The sequence below is a fragment of the Euleptes europaea genome, chromosome 1 (genome assembly GCF_029931775.1).
Source record: "Euleptes europaea isolate rEulEur1 chromosome 1, rEulEur1.hap1, whole genome shotgun sequence".
Lineage (NCBI taxonomy): Eukaryota > Metazoa > Chordata > Lepidosauria > Squamata > Sphaerodactylidae > Euleptes > Euleptes europaea.
The window spans coordinates 154,237,032-154,254,296 of record NC_079312.1 but is presented as its reverse complement, the minus strand read 5'-3'; the positions used below and the strand labels follow the sequence as shown (position 1 = coordinate 154,254,296).

At 43.7% G+C, this 17,265-nt stretch overlaps 1 protein-coding gene across 1 annotated transcript in view; it reads right to left on the bottom strand.

Moving 5' to 3' along the window:
• The window catches only part of STXBP4 (syntaxin binding protein 4), a 177,520-nt gene that overhangs the window by 110,292 nt on the left and 49,963 nt on the right, over nucleotides 1–17,265 (bottom strand). The window contains exon 16 of the mRNA XM_056858910.1: nucleotides 7,459–7,524. Coding sequence (XP_056714888.1) covers nucleotides 7,459–7,524 — 66 coding nt within the window. The remainder of the gene's footprint in view (nucleotides 1–7,458; nucleotides 7,525–17,265) is intronic.

The following is a 17,265-nucleotide window of genomic DNA, read 5'->3' as shown; positions in this document are numbered from 1 at the left end:
ATAGAATGTGTACCGCTTCCTGGTGTAGTCTGGAAGACCTCGACACCCCCCCCCCCGCTTGTTGATATAGGCCTTCACTGATGTGTTGTCCGTTCGGACTAGGACATGTTTGTGGTGTATGACGTTTGAAGTGCATTAGGGCAAGTCGTATTGCCCGGAGTTCCAATAAATTTATGTGTAGCTTTCTTTCGCCCACGGACCAAGTCCCTTGAGTTATGAGGTTTTGGCAAGTGGCCCCCCACCTCTCTAGACTGGCATCTGTGTAGATTTGGATCTGATTTTCTATCACAAAATGTACTCCCTTGCTCAGATTGGTGTTCCGGCACCACCATAGTAGCGATTGTCGGAGCGGCCAAGGAAGGGAGATGGATTTGTCCCTGCTTCGAATGATGAGGTCCTGATGGGGTTGTAAGAGACTCTGAAGAGGTCTGAAATGAAACCTGCCCCATGGTACTGAGTTGAGGCAGGCTACCATTTTCCCCAACAACTTGGCCAGGTTCATGATTCTGCTGCGATTGGAACTGATCGTGGCTTGGACCATTGATCGGATCTTGATCACTTTGTCCTGGGCAGGATCACTAAGTTCTTGTGGGTGTCTAAGATGACCCCCAAGTGTTCCAAACTTTGAGATGGGACCAAGTGGCTCTTCTCTGTGTTTATGAGGAAGCCGTGGTAAGATAGGACCTGGATCACCCTGGACGTGTGAGTCAAGGCTTGATCTCTGGTGGGCGAACAAATCAGTAGGTCGTCCAGATAGGGAAAGAGCGTAATCCCCTCCAGACGGAGCAGCGCCACCGGCGTCACCAGAATCTTGGTGAATACGCGGGGGGCGGAGGACAGGCCGAATGGGAGGGCCCTGAACTGATAATGGTTGTTCGAATAGCAGAACCTGAGGTATTTCCTGTGGTTCCAGTGAATTGGGACATGCAAATATGCCTCCTTCAGATCTAATGAGGTCATGAAGTGATCTATTTGAAGGGCTTCCAGAATGGACTGAACAGTTTCCATACGGAATTTCCTGTACCTGACTTTCCTGTTTAGATGTTTGGGGTCTAAGATAGCCGTCCAGTACCCATTTTTCTTGGGGACTGTAAAGAAAATCGAATAGACCCCTTTGCCCTGATCCGCCAATGGGACAGGTTCTATGGCTTGAATGCTCTGAAGGTGGGAGATCGCCTCCAGGGTTCTCTGATGTTTCTCTTTTTGCATGGACCTTGGGGAATTTACAAATTTCTCGATTGGGAGGCTTGTGAATTCTATCAGGTATCCAGTGGCCAATACCTGAGAGACCCAAGCATCCGTGTAGGAAGGTTCCCACCTGGTGTGGAAATGTAGGAGTCTGCCCCCTACCTCCGGGAGCCTGGCATCACTGCTTAGTGTTCTTGGAGAACTTGTCTCCTCTGCTATTGGCAAACTGTTGGTGTCCTTGGAAGGGACAAAAATTCCTAGTGCCTCCTCTGCAAAAGGAATTCCTGTTGCTGCTGCTCCAGGAACCCCTACGATTGTCCGGTCTAAATGGAGCCAAGGTATGAGAGGATCTGAAATTGGGAAAGGACGACGAAGGTTCCCACCTTTCTTGAAAGACTTCGGGAGAACCTTCTTCTTGTCTTTATTTTCGACTAGGATTTTCTCCAGTCTGTCCCCAAAAAGCTTCCCTCCCGTAAAGGGATAGGACATGGTCAGTGTCTTGGTCTTAAGTTCATTTTGCCAAGGACGAACCCACAGGGCTCTTCTAACTGCGATGTTGGAAGAGACGGCTCTGGCTGCAAATGACATGGCGTCAAGGGACGCATCCGCCATGAAGGCCGAAGCCTTGAGAAGCCTAGTGTGACCTTCTGATAGTTTACGATTGTCACCGGTATACAACTGTATTATCTTCCTGAGCCATACGATAGACGCTCTAGCCATAATGGAGGTGGCTGCAGAGGCTTGAATTGCCAAAGCAGAAGCCTCGTGGACCTTCTTGGAAAGAGTCTCTGCTTTCCTGTCCAATGGATCTCTTATAATCCCCATCCCATCCTCTGAAGGGAGGTCAGGGGAATGAAGAGCCGCTACTGGAGCGTCAATAATAGGGACCTGGAACAGATTCATAGCCTGAGGAACCATAGTGTAGAGTTTTTTGATATTGGCCGAGAATTGCCTATTGGCCAGGGGCTTGTCGAATTCGGCCTGTACCCTGGTTCAGGAAAGGGAATCTCCCAGATGCGAGGTTTAGAGCTAGGAAAAAATTCCTTAGTGCCCTTCTTTCTGGATTTTGGCTTAGACTCAGGGATAGGGTCTGGGTCCTCATTGAAGTCTAATGCTATAAGTGCCTTATTCAATAGGCCCTGAAAGTCCTCTGCCAAAAAGAGGCGAGGATGTTGATCCTCTAGCAGGATGGGATTATCCTCATCGGAGTCTACTTCGCCATCCTCTTTGCTCTCTGGGTCAGAAACTACTGAGCCGAGATCCTCCAAAGGTTGAAGGGGCTGTGGGCTGGACTGTGCCTTCAGAGCAGCCTTAGTGCGCCATCGAGAGGCCTGCCCTTCCAGTGTGCCCAGGACCTGCTGGGGAGGGTTGATAGCAGTGTGGGAGGGGCCTGGATCGTTAGCCTGCATGATCGGGGCAATAGAGTGTCTTAAGGCATTCATCATTTGGGCTTGCCTATCCAAAACGCCATTAAATAAGTCTAACATTTCCCTCCTTGTAACAGGAGCATCGTGCTCCGCCTGAAATACGTTACCCCCCTGCTGCCCGTCTGCTAAAGCTGAGGTTCCCTCCAGCAACGAGCTCCCTGAGGCCATCGGGTCTCCTGGCGCCTTCTCACGAAACTCAGCTCCCTTGGCGCCATTTTGAGGCGGCTCATCCGAGCGCGCCTTCTTTGGAGCCACCGGGCCCTCGGATCCGCGCACGGTGGAACCACCGTTCAGGCCGCCGGCCGTCTCCCTGCGCCTCCGCCCTGTCAAGGCGACAAGGGCTAGGTCGTGGTCTTCCTCTGATAGGAGATCCGAGTCGGAATCCCTCCTGCCGTCCGCCATCTTGCCCAGTAGAGCGAATTGGGGGGGGGGGCAGAGAAGTTGAAGAAATCCGGCAAGAAACGGGAGGAGAGCGGTACATCGCGTTCGCGATCAGCAGCGGTACGGGAGAAGGACAAACGATCGGAGGAGAGGAACAAAGTGGATGGGGAAAACAAACATACAGAGTAACACACAAAAGGAATTTTTTAGAGAAAAGTGGAGTTCACTGACAAAGCTGCCACCCTAACCGAGGCAGGACGGAAACTGGCTTTCCCGCCCAGGGAGACAGGAAATGGAAGAAAAAATTATTTGGTCCTGCCTCCCTGGGCACGTGATGGTAAAACCCGCGTTTGTCAAGATGCCCTTCCACCCAGAACTGAGAACACTGGCCTGATCTTTTTTGGTTTCCACAAAGGAGGGTGGCATATTGTTGACAGAAAGATTACTCATAATGATGAAGCCTATGAAATGGCTGGGATCCAAAGACCCCCATGCTCAAGAACTGCTTCACCCCTTAAGACCCCATGTGCCAAATTAAGTCTGCCCAACAGGCTCTGCAAGGCATTTTTTAGATTAGCGCTGATCATTTTGATACGGATCTGGTTACCTTTCTCTCTCTTGTATTATTGGATTGTTTTGAATACTGACATTGAATGCTCTGCCTTAAACTTTGGATCAAAAGGGATATACATTTTTAAAATTTACATTTAAAAAAAATGTGTTTCATTATTCCTTAAGAATAAAAGAGACTTCAGGCACATTGTGTGTCTCAAACAGCAGCAGCTCTCTGTGTTGCTTCTGAAACAAAGCACTTTCAAAACCAGCCTGTGACATGGCAAGAGAAGAGGTGGAGTCTACAACTGCAGTAGGCATGTCCAAGTCCTTTTGTGTGTGTGTGTGCCATCAAGTCACAGCCAACTTATGGCAACCACAAAGGGTTTTCAAGGCAAGAGACTAACAGAGGTGGTTTGCCACTGCCTGGCTTCGCAACACAACCCTGGTATTCCTTGGAGGATGGCCATCCAAATTCTAACCAGGGCTGACCATGCTTAGCTTCTGAGATCTGACAAGATCAGGCTAGCCTGGGGCTATCCAGGTCAGGGCATCCAAGTCCTTAGGCACAGCTAATGTAGCCTTTTAGACTCCAACCTATGGGCTGGATCTTGCCTACGTTTTTTGCGAGCTACAGAGAAACAGCATAAGGTCAAAGTGGGAAGGGACAATGGGCAAAAAGCACTCTTCCCTTTTCCAAGCAGAAAACCTTTTTGTTTTTTGCCTTGGGACAGAATCATTTTATCAGGGTACCATGTAAAGGTCTTTAATATATGCTATGACTTTTGGTATGTGCCGTTAAGCTTGTCCCAATACTTTTAAAAAAAGGTCTATTTCCTCGTAGTCATTTTTATTACTTCTAATTTATACGGGTTTTTTTTAATGATGAACAATTGGACTGCAAAATTCACCTTCAAGTAAGTAGAATAAAAATTGTGAATGGTATTCTGAAACTATTTGCATTTATATAGCGAGAATGCATACTACCTTTGTGAAGAGGGAGAGCTATAAACTACACTTCAATCTAACAGGCATTTTTAAACATTAGGAAAGTAAAAAAAAAAAAGTGTTTGATTAGGTTATTATAAATGAAAACAAATCAACCAGGAATAGCAGACCTAAATATTTTCAGATGATTTATGTTACATTTTTACTTTGATACATCAGTTATGAGTGACTATGACTTGCTGAAAGATGAAATAACAAAATGAAATGGTCTTACATTACTGTTCGTATACCACAATCCATTTTCTTTACAGATAAGTCTCCTTGTGTGAGTGCTACACTATTCTGCAGTTCTCCAGTTTAATCCAAGACAGCATGTTACTTAAGTTGCTTCCTTGTTCATGTTCTTCTAATGTGACTAGAAATATGGTATATTTGAAAAAATCATATATAGAATCCAAGAGCTCCCTCAGTATACCTGAGGGACCACCTTCTTCCCTATGAACCTACCCATCCACTCCAGTCATCTTTAGAAGCCCCACTTCAGGGGGTCCCGCTGTCTGAGGCTAGACGGGGCAACCCCAGAATGGGTATTCTTGGTCATGGCACCAAAACTTGAAACTTCCTCCCCAGTGAGAGCATCTCTCTCCCTCTATTGTTGTCTTCTACCAGTGGGTGCAGACTTTTTTTGTTTTGTTTGGCATATCCCCAATAACTGTTACTGGCCCTCCTACCCTATTTTATTATGTGCATTGTGTATATTTGTTTTTATTGAATTGTTTACATATTTTACGCATACTCTATTTTAGATGCTGCTTTATTGTCTTAAATGTTTTACTGTTGAAATGTTGTTTTGATGTTTGCTGTCATGGTGATCCTATTTGGGTAGAAAGGTGGCACAGAAAGTTTAAACAAACAAACAAACAAAAAAAGATAAGGATAACTCTAATTATTAACCATGTGAATGGGAAACCTATTAACCATGTGAATGGGAAACCTTCCATCTATTCCTGCTGCACTTTCAAATTACAACGTACTGAAATGTCCCATTATTTTGTCCATTTCACTCAGGTTTTAAAGATTGGGTCTTAGAAATGTGGCATTAGAAATGTGGTCAAATGTGGACAAATGCTGTTGGGAAAATCCCATCCTTTAGTCTCCAGCCAACCTAAAGGCTTCACACAGAATCAAACTGTAATCAGTGCTGTAATCAGACAATTTGGACAAAGAAACAAAAACTCAAGGGCCTCACGTGGCAGAAATAGGCAGTGCTACCTCTAGAAACAGTAACTTCTTTCATAATCAGTTCTTTACACACAGCATAGCAACACTGAAAGCTGTTTTATCCTTCAGTAATGAGAGAAGACATTTGGGTTGATATACCAGCCTTTTAATACCAACACAACCAGTTAATTTTGGACTCTCTAGATGGATTTTCCCCTAAACACCATTCTTAATTCCAGTCAACTGAACATACTATGAAATATTGTCGAAGGCTTTCACGGTCAGAGTTCATTGGTTCTTGTAGGTTATCCGGGCTGTGTGACCGTGGTCTTGGTATTTTCTTTCCTGACGTTTCACCAGCAGCTGTGGCAGGCATCTTCAGAGGAGTAACACTGAAGGACAGTGTCTCTCAGTGTCAAGTGTGTAGGAAGAGTAATATATAGTCAGAAAGGGGTAGGGTTTGAGCTGAATCATTGTCCTGCAAAAAGTATCAAAGGTAATGTGCTAATCATTGTCCTGTAAGTATCAAGATAATGTGCTAATGAGGGTGTGGTATGTTAATATGGAACCATTGTATCCTGAAGTGATCTGTTAATGTGTGAATCCAAAGCTAATCTGCATGGCTATTGTGGACTGTAGTCTTCGTTAGTCTGGAGGTGTTCAGGACAGGAAGCCAAGCCTTATTCATTCTTAAACTCTCTTCTTTTCTGTTAAAGTTGTGCTGATGTTTATGAATTTCAATACAACAGATGCTACGATCAGCAAAAGACAAAAGAGACCCCCTCACCTCTGCAGGAGTATATCGTATATGGACAAGTTTACATTGGGACCACACAACGCAGCATACAAACAAGGATAAAAGAACATGAAAGATACTGCAGACTTGGCCAACCTGAGAAATCAGCAGTGGCTGAACATGGACTGACACAAACAGGACACAGGGTCTTATTCCAAGACACTGAAAGACCGGACAATTCTACCAACTGTTTTGTCAGATTACACAGAGAAGCCATTGAAATTCATAAACATCAGCACAACTTTAACAGAAAAGAAGAGAGTTTAAGAATGAATAAGGCTTGGCTTCCTGTCCTGAACACCTCCAGACTAACAAAGACTACAGTCCACAATAGCCATGCAGATTAGCTTTGGATTCACACATTAACAGATCACTTCAGGATACAATGGTTCCATATTAACATACCACACCCTCATTAGCACATTATCTTGATACTTACAGGACAATGATTAGCACATTACCTTTGATACTTTTTGCAGGACAATGATTCAGCTCAAACCCTACCCCTTTCTGACTATATATTACTCTTCCTACACACTTGACACTGAGAGACACTGTCCTTCAGTGTTACTCCTCTGAAGATGCCTGCCACAGCTGCTGGCGAAACGTCAGGAAAGAAAATACCAAGACCACGGTCACACAGCCCGGATAACCTACAAGAACCAATACTATGAAATGTTTTATTATTTTAAACTAATATGCCAGGAAATGAAGGTTTTTGGTTGCCCTAAAGGTAGGGGAAGTATTTTCCTTGTTTCTAGTGGCAATTACGTTTTTAATCCCACTTTTCTACAAAACAGTACAGGGCTATGCATACTGTCTTACTCTCCTCCATTGTGTCCTGGGATTTATGCACACATGCTACTGTGAACTCTTTGAAAGGATAAATAAAAGGCCTCCCCCCCTCGGGAAAGAAAGTTTCATGATTACAGGCATTCCACCTACTTGTTTAGTCATTTGCAACTCTTCAGTTAGTTGTCTTCTTACACGTTCTGATTCAGTATATTTTTCCTGTTAGTACAAACAGAGAAAGGTTAGTTAGGCAGCAAACTAAGAGGCTCTTCTTTGTCTTGATGTGAAATCAGCAGTTAACATGCTAAGAATGAAGGATGCAGCATGAGAGATGTTTGAGCATACAGAATAATTTCAGGTAATATAGCTAACAATTTAATTTGTGGGATATTAATATATTTTATTTAAAGTTATTTTAATCAGATTATTCTCTTACAGAAAGATATGACTGATAAAAGAAATACAAGGAATTGTTTAATCTATTGGGTCATTTAGTCATAATTTCAACAAGGTAATTTTTTTTACCAATTTTTAATTTTTTTAAAAAATAACCATAGAATAAATCCACTTATAATATTATTGTTGGAAATAGATAAGAATTCACTGATGAAGTTATTTAACGAAACAATAACAAACCGGGAACCCTACCTGATATACCTAGTAGATTTCAACTACATAAGAAAACATTAAGAAAGTTCCAGCTTGTAAGCAAAAGGACACTAAAGAATTTAATACCTTTGTCCTTTTATGAAATCTTTACCTGATGAATTACTACCTGTATTCCTGTTTGTGCATATGTATAGTGGGCACTGCTACAGGCAGACCCTTTCTCCAACTAGCTGCTACCAACAAGTGAGTGGAACTGCCTAAGAAATATATATTCCATAATACAGGGCTCATTCTGGTGTAACGGCCGCTTTATTCAATAATACCACCTTGTTGTCTCTTTCTCTCGCCCCCCAATTTGGATAAATGCCCTTGTACATTTTTTCAGAAAATCTTTTTCTCACTTTTTTGTGTTTGGTGCATTGAAAACTTCCCTTTCTCTCACTGGCGATGCCATGATTGCCATTTGGCTTTGGCCTGTGCTCTCAACGGTGTGTGATTTAGGTTTAGATCATATGGATTTACAGAGAAACCCCAGGTTTGCAAGGTCAGCCAACCTTTTTTGATCCAAGTGCTAAATGCACATCTACCCGTTAAGATATTGGTGTACCAGGAAACTATACAGTTTAAGACAATCCCTTATAGGCTTATAGGCTTTGCAGGCGTACAATCCATAGAGTCACAGACAGTATTTACATGTGTTCAAAGAACTTCATATGCACTGTAATCCAAACAACAACCTTGTAAAGTAGTTATTATCTTTAGTGTGGATATGGGGCTGAGGCTAAGAGTGAGTGGCTTACTTAAGGCCATGTAGTGCAAAAGTAGGCGATATGTTGTCCCTGGGGTTGCTGCCACCATTTTTGCTCTGGAATGCCCTCAGTTCACACACCATAGGGGCCAATACTGCTTGGTACCATGGTGCGGGGGGGGGGGGAGAGAATCTCTTGAAGAAAGTGCTTGGAGGAGGCAGGAACCCCCCTCCTCCTGCCACAGTCCTGAGCAAGGTCAGGCCCTAAAAGTAGGGGACTCCAAAGGTAAAATGGTGGTGATGTATTGTCTAGCTTGGCCCCTAGTGAGTTAATAGCAGAAGCACGATGAACTGGGATTACCTAATGTATAGCTGTTTCAGCTAGCCTCTGGACTACCACCAGCTCCCTCTGCTGAAAGAGCACCAAGAGCTGGTTCTCCATCCAAGCAAACAAGCAGGGTCCCAAGGGCCAGGAGCATGGGAGAAGGTGATGGACATGGTGTAAGCCCTTGGCCCAAATCTGAACCCAAAAACCACCTCAGAGACAGTCAGGTCCAAAGAAGCTGGTTTTTACTGGTCAAAATAGGTTAAAAGAGCATAAAGGAAAAGGTGACAGCAATGACATTTGCTGGCTTGAACTTGGTAATATAAAAGCATGAAAAAACGCAAGAGATTACAGAACACAAACAGCACTGTGGTTCACACAGCTTCAAAGGCAGTTAGGTATGCATAACAGTCCTTGAGTTCTTGAGCCTGATCAGTGAGAATCGAAAGAAAACGAAAGCAACTGGGATACAAGCCTGACACATGGCTTATGCCTATCATCACCTATTGAACCTGCAAAACCATTAGTTAGGCCTGAAGCAGACCCCTAAAAGTTTGTTACTGCATGTGGTCAGGAAGACATAGATAACCTAGATCTGTATCTATGTGAATAGGCTTACTTTCCCATTTGGTTCCAGCTTCACACAAAGGAAGCTTGAGTGTAATAAAGAAACTTTCCCATCTGGGCAATGACCTACACCAATAGAAACACTGGGATTGTGGACAAAGTGATGAGGTTCCTAACACAAGTTTGGAAGAAGTATGGAGACCTTGAATATGGTGACCCCAGAGATAATTTTATCAAGGAGAATAATTAGTCCATATTCAGTCATAATAGTATCAAGCATACAGTAGAAATATCCAACAGTAGAATGCCCACATTGAGATAAAAAAAAGGCAAGAGGCTAAACCAGTAGAATAAGAGGAGTAAAGCACGGCAGGTCATAGCTAACTATTTGCACATGTGTACACAAAGGTCCATTTTCAGTGCAGGGATCCCAAAACATTAAGGCAGCCAATAATATAAAAGGGTAAACCCAAGAGGAAGGGGAAAAGATCTATGAGACGCCATAGCACACGGAGGCTTAGGCTGGTGCACAAACATAGGTGGGCTGGAGTACATCAGAAGTGTGTTCTGGGGGGAGATTCTAGCTCCAGATATAAGGCCTTGCACCTTATATCAAGTTTATTCTAATGTAAGCGTTTGTTGGTCAGAGATGTCTCAGATGTATATGGATCTGATATGCATCTGACAAAGCAAGCTCTGACTCACAAAAGCTTGCGGCAGGAATAAACTTACTTCGTCTTAGTTAAAGGTGCCACTTGATTTCTGTTTTATTCTGCTACAACAAACTAATCTGGCTCTCCCTTGGAAATTACGACCATGGCTGAAGGTGAGAAAGAGAGAATTCCCAGGTCCTGGGAAGTTTCCAAATAAGAGAAGGAAGGTCACTCAGCAGGGAGAAAATAGTGTAAATAAGAATGAAAACAAACAAACAGAATGCCACTGTACAGTTCCTATGACTCAGCTTCTCCCAGAAGGTGGGCTGTCACATTCTAATAAATGGTCTTTTGTGCCAGTATACAATCTCATCCACTACGTGGAAACGTTTATTCAGGGCAGTGCAGGGGAGCACAACGGATTAGAAAAGAAGAAACGGGTTTTTGAGAGCAGCAGCAGGAGCTAAATAGCCTGCCACACAGACTAACATTTTAAATCCGGACAGAGATAAATCAACGAGTCAGTGAATGGCAACGTGCTATTACCATCTGACAGCTTTCTTGGAGGACTGAACGAAACAAAGAAGTAGCTTCATTCACCCACCCACCCCAGCAACATTGCTGGAAAAACAACATGTTTGGCAACTTCAACAAAGAGAGTGACCCACTACCCTATTTTTAAAGGCAGACATTATAAAAAGGATTACAAAAAAATAACACTTAGAGAACTTGATACAGAAGGATCCTAGTCTTTCCTTGACTGTAACTTCATTCTGAAGCACAACTGCAAAAATATGTATTCTTCACAATACTAGTGTTGCAACAGGGAGAGCAACTTAAACCAGTTCATGAGGTTGCATTTGAGCTACAGTCAAAACAGGTCTTCCTGATGTAATGTAACAACCAATGTGAGACTGTGTGCAGAATGGGTTTATTTGGGCTCTTCCACACTGAGATCTTCTACAACTGTCTTGTGCAAATGGCTGCCAGTAAACATCTGCAAAAACCTATTCTCAGTTGTTCTTATGCTGAATTACCAACCTGTTTATAGTGGCTCAGCTCTTCATTAATAACAGGATCTGGATACTATGCTAGAACCAGTCTGCTTTCTGCTTATGAACTAAAATTCATCAAAAGGATTGCAAAGAATAAAGACCTCTTTTGCCCCTTGCAGACAGTGGTCAGTTGCTATACTTGCAGAAGAACCTCCAAATAGTTATCATGTTGGCCAACTGGCCTTTGTCTTTAGTGTAACGTTTCTTGTGGGTCTGACTATGGAAGGCAGAGACCAATGTTTCCATTAACAGGAAAACAAAAAACAAAAATGCTGGTATAAACAGCCCATCACATGGAAACAATGATTATATCCTATGTATAGTGGCAGACTTCCACTGGAGCAGACTCTTCAGGGGACAGAGTCCCTCTCAGGCCCTGAGACCTGAGGCACACAGTCCCCTGAGCACTCTACAGGCAATCCCCTGATCCTCTCAGGGAGCCAACAGATTAGGAAGTGCCTGGAGCCGCTGTATGAGTCCTGCCAAAGTCTGGCACCCAGAGGTCTCCCCAGACCCTTGGGCCAGAGATGAAGGAGGACCAGTGTAGAGACAGGGACCCAATGAAAGAGCATACTATGAGCAGCACAGTGTCTGTCTTTCTCCAGTCTCTCCCAGGAAGGAGATGAGGTATTCTTGACAGGAACCAGGACTTTAACCTGGTTATTAGAAAGGGCAGGGATCCTAGCTTTCTCTATAAGCCTGCAGAAGCTTGTAGGTTTTGCTGGTTCAAAAGCTCACTGAAGCCTTTGTCACTGCCTTGACTTCTGCCTACTCAACACTATACCCTGCCTCGTGCCTATTCTGCCCTGCTCCTGCCTGCTTTTGTACCAGTCCCAATTCTCATCTGCTTGTCTTGTCACCCATCTTTTCATCTGTCTTGTCACCCACCTGTATCCTTCCCTGACTCCTGCCTGCTGGCTTCAGGAAAATCACTGCCTGATGACTGCAAAACAGGCATTGGGACTAACAAGATAGGGGAAGGGCCTCTATTACTGTGCCCTTGAGAAAATATAGCATAGCAGGAAACCCCAGAAAGCACAGTGTTCTTCCAGGGTTCAGTTCCTAGAATGAGTTCTGAGGCCTACCTGAAAGTCTTCTGCTTCTCTTATGCAAAAGCTTATTTGTCAATTACCAGTGGTTGGGGTGGTATGGAAGGGATGATTGTTGCACTGCAGTTGTGAAGGAACAACCCTCTGCACATGTCCTCAAACACTCTCTTATTGGTTATTACTTCATCACATGTTCCAAGAATAATGATTGGCTTCAATGGTGGCTCCAGATCTTAAATTGCTTGAGGTAGCTGCAATCTCTTTTGCATGGCTGCTGCTGCCTCCTTTACTTGCCTTGTCTGTTACAAAAAGTAACTGTCACCTGCATGCTCACATCATTACTACAATTGCTACTGCTGCCCCATGGAGTTCATAATCCTTCTTACCACCTCAGCCCTCACGAAAAATAGCACTGCAAGGTGCTTATGTCTTACAGAACTTCCTGAACTCTTGTACAAATATTTCTGAGAGAGAGTTTGGCTACCATGTTGGTTGCCTGGCCAACAGCAACCCAAAATGATGGGCAAACTCTCATGAGAAAGAAGTGATCTCACAAGAGGTGCTTGCTATGCCCTTGAAAAGAGGCCTTGGAAAGAGAGGCAGTGGCTCAGAGGCACAACATCTGCTTTGAATGCAGAAAGTCTTCTGTTCAATCGCTAGCATCTCTGGTTAAAAGGACCAGGTAGCAGGTGGGAGAAAGACCTCCACCTGAGACTCTGGAGAGCAACTGCCAGCCAGGGCAGATGACTACTGACCCTCCCCCAAATATGCTGCCCGATGTGACTAACTCAGGCTGCCTCATTATACCCATCTCATTAATCCAGAATTAATCCATGTGAGACATACATTTTCTAAATAAAAAATAAAATTACACTGACAGTCTAAGTTCCACCCATTAAAATTAATATGGCTGGTTCCACACAGGAGTGCAAAAATGACCCTTCATTGTGACAGCGGCAGCAGCAGCAAACAGGGTGGGAACAGCATAAACCCCCCTTGTTCACTGCACCTGCCCCTCCCCACTCCTCTCTCATTTGTCTGCTGTATTTGCATAAAAATGTAGCAGAAACCCCCTTTCCCCTCCCATTTCCTTTCCTTGCTAAACTGTGCTATAATGCTACAGCATGGCTCAACTGGGAAACAAAACAAAACCGTTAAAGGGCTGAAACAGAGTGTGGGGCACAATTTAGTTCTACCATTTTGAAGGTGGACCTTACCTCTGCCCCACCCCAGGGGCGAAGGAGAAAGCGTTCAAGCCTCCAACCACCCTGCAGTTCAAAAGATGTTTATTTTCAAGCCAGCTTAAAGTGAAAAATATGGGAGCCGGGCAAGTTATACCCACATCATCTGGATGCTCCCATATATTGAGGAGGCTTCCTGCTCCCCTTGCAGGCAAACATCCCCATGTGGAAGCAGCTGATGTACGTACTGTGTCTGCAAACAGCAATCAGTCACTAAGTGCCACAATATATAGCCACAGGTGTGCAGCACCAAGTTCCACCATGTTCAAGCTAGCCCTCTAACCAATATCAATTATTTTGGATCACAGCTCTACCGGAGCTAATCAGGCCATGTGGTGAAATGAATTTGGTCAGAAACACATTAAGTGTGTGTGTGTGTGTAAAGTGTTGTCTCAAGTCACACCCGACTTATGGAAATCTCAGCAAAGTGCTTTCAAGGCAAGTGAGAAGCAGAGGTGGTTTGCCATTGCTTCCCTCTGCAGTCTTCATTGGTGGTTTCCCTTCCAAGTATTGGCCCTGCTTGGCTTCTATCTGATGAGATTGGGCTATACCATACCGCCTTCCTTCCAACACAATATATACACACTTCCAATAGCAACATGTAATTAGTTTTGTTTCTTATAGCCACACAGTGTTGTAAGGAAGGGGACTGTAAGCCGGTTTGAGTCTCCCTTAAGTGGTTGAGAAAGTCGGCATATAAAAACCAACTCTTCTATGTGGAACAGCCACAATGTACTGGGCTACTTTCCATGCATCCTGCTGTTCATGCCATCTTTCTTTTGATTTACGGATGCGGCTGTCACATGAACAAACAATGAATATGGTCTGCTGGCAGCACTATATTTAAAGATGTGCCAGTGCACGCCTGTTATCCTTTATTGGCATTTCCCTCCTAATGGCATCTTAAAACGACAAATTGACAGCTTGACGTCAATGCAAGCCACATCAATCATGGAGGCCGGAGACAGACAAACCAGCCACTGTTTGAAGTGCTCCAATCTCTACAGTGACTGAACTTCATGGGGATGGCAATGAAACACGATGAAGGTGCACGCATCTGGAAGAAAAATATCTATTTATCCCAGCCCTAATTACTGGGCATATTGCTAAGCTGGTAAAATTGTTTACGTCAGTAAAATATAGGCTGTAATTTATCACGTATTTTGGCTATCGTATCTTGGCCACATTATGAGAAGACAAGAGTCACTAGAAAAGACAAGTCATGCTAGGAAAAGTTGAGGGCAGCAGGAAGAGGAAGACCCAACAAGAGATGGATGGACTCAATAAAGGAAGCCACAGCCCTCAATTTGCAAGACCTGAGCAAGGCTGTCAAAGACAAGACATTTTGGAGGACCCTGATTCATAGGGTCGCCATGAGTTGGAAGCGACTTGACAGCACTTAACACACACACACAATTTATCACAGTCATTAAAATGGGGAGATTAGTTCAATTAAAAAGAAAAAAACCTAGAATGCTGCAGAGGGGGAATCCTTAAGAACTATCATTTAGGCACTGGAGGTTTTGCCTTGGATTTGCCACTCTCCAGATGCACATTTTCCCCATCTGAATTCTCAAAACTCAAAAATAAGCCCTCTGTGCAGAGTTTTGAGCATTCGGATGGGGAATATGTGCATCCAGAGAGCGGCAAATCCAAGGCAAAACCTCCAGTGCGTAAATGACCTAAGTTATAAGGAACACGAAGCTGTGCCAGAAATGGCAGTCATGTGCTGAGTTGCCCTCCTCTTCTTCTGTAATGTATAACTTGCCTCATACTGTGATTCCGCACCAAGCAGCAGTCAATGACATGGAGCAGGAACGGGAAAATGCAGAGTCTAATGGTGCTGGGATATGGGGGAATGGGGAGACAACACAGGGATCCTGTTTCTGGCTTTAACCTTTGTTTCTTGTAGTATTTCTTGCAATCAGCTTCTACACCTTGACATTTCTGATCTGGCCAGATGGGTCTATATCACAGTGACCTCAAGGCTAGACTACTGTAATATGCTCTCCATGGGTTGGCCTGCAAAGACAGCTCTGGTAGAGAATGTGACATCTTGTTTACTATTGGGAGCTAGGTGGACTAAGCATATTACACCTATTCTGCTCCATTGGTTATCATCTCATTTCCAAGTTACTACCTACAAAGCCCTGCATGGCCTAGATCCTACCTAACTACAGGACAGCCTCTCCCGATATGCTCCATCACAACAGCTTCACACACCTGGGCAAAGATGCCATCTTGCAAAGGTGTAAAACAACAACAGTCTATGCCCCTACAAATTGTTTGTTGTTGCTCCCACTTGGAGTAACAGCCTGGCTGAGGAGGTTACACACTTCTATCATTTTGCAGAATGTGTCAAATAGAACTGTGCAGGAGGGTACCTTATATCAAGGGAATGTGTGTGTGGGTGTGCCGTCAAGTTGCAGCCAACTTATGCCAGGGTTTTCAAGGCAAGAGGCAGTTGGAGGTGGTCTGCCATTGCCTGCCTCTGCATGGGCTGAGAGAGTTCTGATAGAACTGTGACTAGCCCAAGGTCACCCAGGAGGCTTCATGTGGAGGAGTGGGGATTGGGAATCGAACCTGGTTCTCCAGATTAGAGTCCACCGCTCTTAATCACCACACCTTCCTATATTGTTAAAATGTCTGTGAATATTTTAAGCAGCCCATCCCCCATATGGCATTGCTCACTGAATGTATTATCTTTATTTTTCTGTTCTCTGTATAATAAAGTTTTATTACATTGTTTAATGTATTAACTTCCTCCCCACGGAGAATCGCCTGTCTCCCTCTATCGACTTCCTGCAGTGGGTGAAGACTTTTTTGTTTTGTTTGATATTCCCTCACTAACTCTTATTAGCCCTCCTCTCTTTTTGTGTGTTTATATATTCATATTTTCTATGTGTTTATGTTAGACTTTGTTTTAAATATTTTATACATATATTTGTATTTTAAATGCTTTTAACATTTGAAATGTTCTAACGTTCACCACCTTTGGGAGCCTGAACTAGGTGGAAAGGCTGCAAAGAAATATTTTAAATAAATAATAAATATTTCTATCTTTATTACACATTTTATAATTTTGTAATCCACCTCGAGTCTCAATGAGCAAGGTGGATGACAAATTAAGTAAAATTAAATAGATAAAAATGATGCTAAGGGAACTGTTAAGTGATATGCAAATAGGGGTGTTTCGTCTTTCCCAAAAGGAAAGAAGATATCCAAACTGATCAACTTTATTACCCACCCCCTGAAAGAAAGAAAGTAGAAAAGAAAGAAAAGAAAGAAGTGAAGATTACAGATGAGATCCACATACAACTTTGGATTTCCTGATTAACCAAGTGAACTATGAGTACACAAATCTCACAGTGATAAAGATAATATGGGGGTTACAATGACTGGAAATGGATTGTAGGATTGCACTCCTTCCTTTTCACCAGACCCCTCCAAATTCTCCCTTCCTGCTTTAACCACAGTTGAGGAAATCATCACTACAGCTGTTTAACCACAGTTAACACTAACTGGTTTCCCTGCTTCACCAGGATGCTTAAACGGGGCTTGAACTTGGTGAAGCACCCTGGGATTAGAGAGAACTTCACTGGCCTTAGGGCCCCTTCTGAAATTGTCTCAGTGAGCAGTGAGGTCACAGGTGGATCAAAAGGCCAGGGCGGAAGTAGAGAGGAATGGGATGAGCAGGCTCTGGGAGAGGAGGT